This window comes from Lactuca saligna, chromosome 7, assembly GCF_052625555.1.
Source record: "Lactuca saligna cultivar CGN05327 chromosome 7, ASM5262555v1, whole genome shotgun sequence".
Lineage (NCBI taxonomy): Eukaryota > Viridiplantae > Streptophyta > Magnoliopsida > Asterales > Asteraceae > Lactuca > Lactuca saligna.
Window position 1 is genome coordinate 118,478,253 of NC_136423.1, and position 9,312 is coordinate 118,487,564.

A 9,312-nucleotide genomic window follows, 5' to 3' on the forward strand; every position below is an offset into this window, starting at 1 on the left:
AAAGTATTGACTCATGAATGAACTGACTCATTGTATGATATCGCGTTCTAGTAACGGTTCTAGTATCTTCCTAAACTACCCATATGGTAGTTTACTAGCAGTCTAACTGGTACGTATGGTCATGGATGTATACCCTTACTAACTAAGGGCATGGGATGAACTGGAAAGACCTTTTATGAATATATATGTACACATGATATATAACTAATATTTAAATGACTTTCATACGAATACCCAATATCCCACCAGACCAAATCTCAAGGCGCGAAAAGGAAATAGGGTGGATAGCCTTCCTAAGTCTTTTAAACATTTCTTATATAACTATACATATAAAGGCATGCAATTTATAATATAAAAGCATAAATAAATTTTGTAAGACATTTGAAACAATAATATTATTTTAAGAAAAGATCGACTTGATGTCGATTTATAAAACAATTTGAAGGCATAAGTATGATAAAACAATTTTGAGTATAAGGAAACATTTGATTGAAACACAGTTGTAAATAAGTTTGAAAGGTAATGTACGGAGTAAGCTGTATAGTGTAAAAAAAGGAGTTTAAAACATATAAAATGTTTATAAAAAGTCATTTGAAGGAAACTGTTTGGTAAAACGGCTAATGAGTAGCCAAATCTTTTGAATGTTGTATATTAATCACATGTAATTGATGTAATAACTAGCGTAATTCTACTTATTAATCGCATGTGATTGATATAATACTAGCATGATTCTACTTGTATTCCCCCCCCCCCCCCATTAAACATTTAAAATTAGTTTAAAACATTAATTAAGGGGTATGAACTCACTTGATTGAAGTGGTCGATTTGAAGTAGTCGAGAGAAGAATCGAGCAGAACTTCCATAGGAAGAGTTGAAAACACGGGAAAATCTCGGGAATCTCGGGAACACAAAACCTTCCTTCGGGACTTGAAGGTGAAAAACCAGGGCTTTGGGAGGGTCTCGGGGGCTTAAACGCAGAGTTTCGGCGCGAGAAAGAGAAGAATGGAGCACCTAAACCCGGCACCCCAAGAGTTCTATTTATAAGGGGTATTTTTGAGTGCCACATCGTGGCTAGGGTTGGCCACGTCGTGGGGAGCAAGTCTATCCTCTTCCATTGATTGGACGCCCTCAGTCACTTGCCGGGTCGCGGCAAAACAGTGCCACATCGTGGAGAGGCCTGACAGCCTTGGATTTTGGACCCCGAACTTGTAAAATCCATAACTTTCGCGTACGCCCTCCGTTTTCGACGTTCTTTATATGAACACGTAGCTAAAAACATGATCTACAACTCTTGTTTAGACTTGATTGGCTAATTTTGACTTTATTTTTAATTATTTATTTTTAACGGCCGGGACACGAAAATTTCGTTAAAAATCCATAACTTCTTCATCCGGTGTCCGTTTTCGTCAGACTTTTCGCCGTTGCACTACTAATGTTGAGACCTTAGATTCTCATTTAGGTTGTTTTGGTCAAAAGTATCTCGAGCTCTATTTCGAGTTTTTAGTTGTCTACTGCTATACCCGAATCTTGGAAAAATCATAACTTTCTCATACGAAGTCATATTTGGACGTTCTTTTTATGTACGCTCGCGGTTTGAGGTTATCTATAACTTTCATTTAGATACTTAAGGCTAAAAACTATTGTATTGAAACTTCACGTTTTTCGTTTAATCGATGTTGTCGGTTTTGCCGAGAATCTTTGGTTGGTCATAACTTCTTCGTTATAACTCGGATTTTAGGGTTCTTTATATGTACGAAAACCTTGATACGATTTCTACTACTTTATTTAACCTAAATAAGATTTTAGGAAAGTTATATTTTGACCTAAATTTGATTGGTTTTACATTACATTGTCTCGAAATATCGGGTTGTCACAAACATCGTCCGTTCAATCCAGAGTCGTCACTTTCTCGCCTTCAAATCTGGATCCACAGTCGATCCATATTTCATAGTCGTTATCATCAATCGACATGGAATCCAAACTCCACCAATGATCTAGGCTTAATTGTCGTTGATCATCAACAACTCATGCTTAATTGATGTATTCCATCAACCGTCGAACAAGAATTAGAAACTAATCCATTCATGCGATCTAATCTACGTCAACTTCAGGTAATCTTGCTGTTTTTTTTTTTACCTTTTTAGGGAAATATGGAGTAAAACCTCGTCCTGGTGGTCCAAGATCTACCTTATGCATATCCTCACAGGTAAACCATTACCCTATCCATTCCTTCCAAACCGAAATTCTTTCCTGATTTGAGTTCTTCAATTGATAGATTCAGTTGACATTTTGCTCTATATCACAACAAATGTATGTGAATCATTCTCTTCAACAGGTTGGATGCAAAATGGGCTTCACATTCTGTGCAACTGGAAGTATGGGATTCAAAAGCAACCTCTCAACAGGAGAGATTGTAGAACAATTAGTACATGCTTCTCAATTGTCACCCATTTGTAATGTTGTTTCCATGGTAAAACCTCAAAAAAGAACTTGTTTTCCTTGAAATTTATGTCACTACAACTGATTCCATCATCTTGTATTCAGGGAATGGGAGAGCCATTAAACAACTACAATGCTTTAGTTGAAGCTATTCGAGTAATGACAGCATTCCCTTTTCAGCTTTCACCCAAGAAAATTACCGTCTCAATGGTTTGTTTTGTTTGCTCCATTTTACATCCTCAATATTAGTCTTTTTAAGAACATTTCTAGATTCATATCTATCATTCTCATAATTTCTTGTAGGTTGGAATAATTCATGCAATAAACAAGCTTCATGGTGACTTACCAAATATAAACCTAGCAGTGTCTCTTCATGCACCAGTTCAAGATATTAGGTGTCAAATAATGCCTGCAGCTCAAGCTTTTCCTCTAGAAAAATTTATGAATGCTTTAGCAGATTATCAAAAGAAAAGTTAGCTCTTTTTTGCTTCTTTTTTTAATTTCCTCAAAGTGTAAAATTACTAAAATACCTTTCTGGTATTGACTTTACAGTCAGCAAAAGATTTTCATGGAGTACATAATGATGGATGGTGTGAATGATGAGGAGCAGCATGCCCACCAGCTTGGTAGATTTCTTGACACATTTGAAGTGGTGAAAATGAGATTCAAATTTTTTTTAGAGTAAATTACAATTTTGGTCCCTAAGTGTTGCTGTTTTTTTCAATATTGTTTCCAAAAACTTTTCTCTTGCAATTTTTGTTCTTATTTACATGTGATTCACATATGAATAACATGTTATTCACATGTAAATCACATGTTATTAACATATGAATCACATATAAATCATATATGAATTAGATGTGATTCACATGTAAATCACATGTTATTCACATGTGAATCATATGTAATTCATATATGAATTACATGTGATTCACATGTAAATCACATATGAATTACATGTGATTCACATGTAAATCATATATGAATTAGATGTGATTCATATATGAATTCCACATGATTTACATGTGAATCACATCTAATTCATATATGATTTATATGTGAATCACATGTAATTCATATGTGTTTCACATGTAATTCATATATGACTCACATATAAATTACATGTAATTAACATATTAATCACATGTAATATTCATGTAAATTACAAGTGAATAACATATAAATTACATCAATATGCACACATGCATTTTGTGTGAGTGGTATTTGTTAATTTTTTTTAATTTTCTTGTGAATTTCACATTTGAATCTTAAAAGATACAATCACATGTGAATATCACATCATATAATCACATTTGAATGTTACATGATATAATCACATGTGAATCTTACATGATATATACTTGTGCATTTTTCTAAGTGTTATTGCATTAATCAATTTTTGTTTTTTAATTTTCTTGTAGGTTTTGAAAAATTTGTTGAAAATGTTGAAGAGGTGAAAAGTGATAAATTGAAGAAAATATAGAAATGCTGATATGAAGAAATGATAACATTGTGAATCTTTGTAGTTTTTTTATATTTTATTTTGTATCAAATAAAATACTTGTATTATGTTTATAGATTGATTAATAAAATTGAGATTTTTATAATTTACTTACGAATATTATAGTATAAGAAATATGCATATATACATTTGAAAAAATATGCATATATGCACCTAAAACGTTGATTTTTTTTTTTTTGTCAAAAAACAGCAGTTTTGAAAAAATATATATATTTTTTATAAAAATTGCAGTTTTTTTTTTTGAAAAAAATATATTTTTTCTAGAAAAAAATGTTGTTTTTTAAAAAAAATGTAATTTTTTTTTGAAAAAAAAGATGCAGTTTTTTAGAAAATACTTTTTTTCATTTTTTTCTAAATTCATGTTTTTTGAAAAAAATTAAAAAATCTCCATTTTTTAAAAAAATCAAAAATTATTTTTTTTATAAAAAATAAATCCGAAATTTTGAGTTATTTTATTAATTTTTAGACATTTATATTAATATATTAAATAACATAAAAAAGTTAAACAGTAAATAAGATTGGTAAGATAACGATCATGTTATTAATGAATTGTTTTTAATCCAACGTTCCACTTTTAGTTATCAGGTTCTTAGAATACTTTGAATTTTAAACCGATTTCTCTCTCTCTCTCTATATATATATATATATATATATATATATATATATATATATATATATATATATATATATATATATATATATATATATATATATATATATGTTGGTGGAGACAACTTTTTTTATGTTGTTAAGTTGTTTTGCTAAGTTTTATTATTTAGTAAGGAAGTGATGGACAAATCAGAAAGAATGTGAGAAATGTTGCCATAATGGGTGTGGGTACAACTCATTTTTAATTGTGTTGTCTCACGTACACCCACAATTTTAATAGTGCCCTCTTTATAAAAATATATTCACCATCAAAAGCTTTTGTTGACCGTCTTACCTTTTTGTTTTTGTAATTAAATGATTATTTGCAACTTTTCCCCTTGATATTCAACCGATATCAAATGGATTAAATTGCTGGAGTGTAAAGTTGGTAGCTGAATAAGGTTTAATATTTTTTAAGCCTAATTTTTTATTATTATATTATATTTATATATAAATATGTTTGTTTAAAAATAAAAAATTTATAATAACGATAAATTTTTTTTTTCTGACAACATTTGACGATATTTAAATCTTCAGAACCGATCTAGATATTATGTCATTGAAAATCCTTTGCTTTATCAAGTCTAATTCTATTTAGGGATACTTTACTATAGTGCATGTCTTAAATTCAAGCTGCCAAGTATGCGACTCTAAGTTCAAAACTGTTGACCATCCACTTACTTGGAGAATTGGCCTTTATCTCCATTATTTACTGTTTCATTTGGTGTATTTGGACGGGAAAAAACAATAAGATATTCAAAGGAATTAGGGCGAGCATGGTGCGGTTTGGTGTGGTTTTTGGTTAAAACCGAACCGAAAACCGCAACTTCGATTTTTTGAAATTTAGAAACCACACCGTTCGGTTTTATGCGGTTCGGTTTTTGCGGTTTTTTGCGGGTCAGTTTTGCGGTTTTTTTTTTTTTTTTTTTTTTTCTGTTTTGCCTTTTTACTAAAACTCAAGTAACTCGGCGAGTTACTTTCACTCAAATGAGGAGTGGTTTGAAATCAAATTACTTAACCACCCATTCAACATGTTTCTAATGTTTCAATATAATGCGAATTTAATATAATATTTGTTTCACAAGTACATACGATAATATCAATTAATGCATTCATAAAAATGATAGTATATCACTAGTACTCTTCATATTTAAATGTTAAAAAATGTCATAAACATTATTTGTTATTGTAAATACCACTGAATGTATGCTTAAAAATATACAATCATCCTCCGATAGATAAGATAGATATTTACATTTATAGAAATTTTAATTGTCATAAGTTCTTGGTTCTTACAAATATCAACACTTTATATATATATATATATATATATATATATATATATATATATATATATATATATATATATATATATATATATATATATATATATATATATATATGGAAAAGTGAATGTACCCTTAAGGACATATAAGCTTAGGTACCCAAACACACCATAACACGTCATTTTGTATGATATATATTATAATGCTCTTAAACTTCAACTCTTAACAAGATTTACTTTCAATATTTTCGAAATTTCATTATTATATTTCTCTTACATCATATCTTTTTTGCCGAACACCTACTATACTATATATATATTATAGTTGAAAATGAAAATTATGTAAGACGAAGATAAAAGTGTAATTTATAAAAATATTAGAAGTAAATCAACTTTGAAGTTAAATGATAAGAAAATTAGACAATTAGAATGTATTATATGATACAAAACGATGTAGTATGGTAAGTTTGGGTACCTAATCTTATATACCCTTAAGGGTATATTCACTTTTCCCATATATATATATATATATATATATATATATATATATATATATATATATATATATATATATATATATATATATATATATATATATATACACACTAGCCGTTTACCCGCGCAAAGCGACGGGTGCGGATCAACAAAATGATATAAAAAATTTGTTAAACAAAATGACGAACAGATAGAGATTTCTTATACTTGTGCTAGGATTAAACGTAAGACATTTAGCGATTCAATTGGATATGAGGAACACTTGGTCGAAGTTTAACCCATTCAAAATCTTATCATCATCATCTTATTTGACTTTTTCATAAATGTTGATCGGATAAGATTTAGTATTTACTGATTCAATTGGATATGAGGAACATTTGGTCAAACTTTGACCCATTCAAAATCTTATCATCATCATCTTATTTGACTTTTTCATAAATGTTGACCGGATAAGATTTAGTATTTACCGATTCAATTGGATATAAGGAACACTTGGTCAAACTTTGACTAATTCAAAGTCTTATCATGATCATCTTATTTGACTTTTTCATATCTAACACATTCAATTTGAAGATAAGCTCAGAAGACCTATTCAAAATCTATCTTTGACCGGATAAGATTTATTATTCTCCGATGCATAAAATTATTGTATATGATGCTTAAAAGCTTGTACATCTTAAATTTCAGCAAAATCTTGTAAATGCTTTTTAAGGTACTAGCCGTTTACCCGCGCCAAGCGACGGGTGTGATAATGGTGGTTGAATACTGAAAGATGAATTAAACCCTAGAAATAGAAATGTCAGCGATATATATCCAAGATTTGTGAATAGAAATTGCGAGATTTGGGGAAATACGAAGATAAGGAATGAACCGGGTCAAAATAGCCTAAGAATAGGGGATAAGAGATTTGATATTTTCAACTGTTGACCATATTTACTCTACTCTTTTTGTAATGCATAAATTGATTGTACAAATGCATTGTATGTTTGTACGACTTAAAATTCAGCATTTGACCAAAAATGCTTTATAAGGTAATATATATATATATATATATATATATATATATATATATATATATATGCGGTGCGGTTCGGTTTTTTGCGGTTTTTGCGAGACTAGAAACCGCACCGCACCGAGTATTTTCGGTTTTTGCAAAACTAAAAACCGCACCATTTGTTTTCATTTCGGTTTCGGTTTTTCGGTTTCGGTTTATGCGGTTTTTTCGGCTTTTTTGGTTTGCAGTTCGGTTTTTGCTCACCCATAAAAGGAATTGCACCTTCCTTGACTATGGTTGTTGATCATGTGATTTCCTTAGCTTTCTCTTGGTGGAAACATAGGGGTAAGAACATGTCTATTAATTGGTCACAATGATGTTGTTCTCCATTTGTATGTAACATGTACCTCTTTTCTGTCCCGATTAAGCTCTTTGTCAAGCCACTTTGTCAAATTTATTTATATAATTTTACCTTTTTCAAAAAAAATATTCAACCGACATCAAGATCGAAGGCTTTTAATTAGGTGTTATTTTTCTAAAAAGATTATTTTAGGGACCAAAATTCCATGTAATCGATAACTTTTTTAGTTTTTTGTCATTAAATAATCATCAACAAAAAAACTCGTTTTTTCTAACAAAAATATTCGTTAAATTAAGCCGCATATCCACAAGTGTCTTCAAGTTGGTATACTTTTTGCGAGGTAAATTTTTGTTCACAAGTATGTTATTAGGATATTTTATTCCACAAAATTCACATTGTTCGATTAAGCTTGAAAGAAATTAAGTAGAAATAGATATGGTCACAAGCATCCCTTGTTTATTTGTTGATTAGCTTTAAAAATGAATATTATTTATTATTATTATTATTTTTTATTAAATGTTATTATGTCTGTGAAAGAAGAAAATAATATGCTCAATCTGATGAGGAACAACATTGAAGGAAATAAAGTTGTGAAGTCAAGTCATAAAGAGAAAAAAGAAAGAAAGTTGTGAAATCGTGCCATAAAAGAGTTAGAATCAGGCTCAATCAGCACCCACGAACGATCATATTTGATAATAAAGGCTAGAATGAGTGATGTCACAATCAATATAAGCTTTAGGTCAAATTTGTCACATCACATCAAAAATTTATCATTTACAGGGTGTGGGTTGTCACGCTTGCAATGCTATTTTTTTCTAAATTTAATTTATATTAAAAATAATCAATTTAAACAAATTATTTTCATTAAACTACAAAGGAAATTACAACAAACCAAAAAAAACATCATAAAATTTAAAAATACAAAAGATAAAAATTAAAATTACAAAATCTAGATAAACTTAGAGGACATTTTCATCAATAAATTGGTCGTGTAAATCATCAAACGGCTCCGCATTAAGATCGATATGGTCAACGGTCTAAATATGTTCGGTTAAGTCTCTACAAAGAACATGATGAGTCTCAATATCATGAAGTATTGCTCTCGTCATCAAGTACTCCTCGCTTCCAACCTCAAAAGTTTGTGTCGGTGGAATGTTCTCATTTTCATCATACTCACATATTGCCTTTTTTTCATCTTCGAGAATCATATTATGCAATATGATACAAATATACATCACCTCACTCATTTTCTTCTCATCAACAAAAAGTGCAGAATATTAATGTATATGACAATGTTTATTAAGAGCGTCAAACACTCGTTCAACATCCGTTATCATCGTCTCTTGGGCTCTCTTAAACTTTAACATTTTTCAATAATTAGGACAAGACAACGACTTTAGAAAACAAGCACGCTCCGAATAGATCCCGTCCACAAGATAATACTTGTACCTGTATAACGCTCTATGACAACCGTCAAAATTTGAGTCAATTCTAGATTTGAATAAACTTAGTTGCACGTATAGGCACGACACATGTTAGACATAGTAGTCTGAGGCTAAGTCATAACC

The 9,312-nt window shown here is 30.0% G+C and overlaps 1 protein-coding gene across 1 annotated transcript; it reads left to right on the plus strand.

The window, feature by feature from the left end:
* The first annotated feature begins 2,084 nt into the window (after window positions 1–2,084).
* LOC145007169 (uncharacterized) lies at window positions 2,085–5,562 on the plus strand. The gene is made up of 7 exons (XM_078966151.1): window positions 2,085–2,100; window positions 2,145–2,206; window positions 2,336–2,470; window positions 2,545–2,649; window positions 2,743–2,908; window positions 2,988–3,095; window positions 5,540–5,562. Exons 1-7 carry the CDS (start codon window positions 2,085–2,087, stop codon window positions 5,560–5,562), a joined length of 615 nt encoding a protein of 204 aa, XP_078822277.1.
* The last annotated feature ends 3,750 nt before the right edge of the window (window positions 5,563–9,312 follow it).

Bases quoted from the DNA above. Each gene is read 5' to 3' on its own strand.
- LOC145007169 (XM_078966151.1), top strand. The intron at 2,471-2,544 runs GTAAAACCTCAA...TCTTGTATTCAG, and splicing joins TTTGTAATGTTGTTTCCATG to GGAATGGGAGAGCCATTAAA. The intron at 2,650-2,742 runs GTTTGTTTTGTT...AATTTCTTGTAG, and splicing joins AGAAAATTACCGTCTCAATG to GTTGGAATAATTCATGCAAT.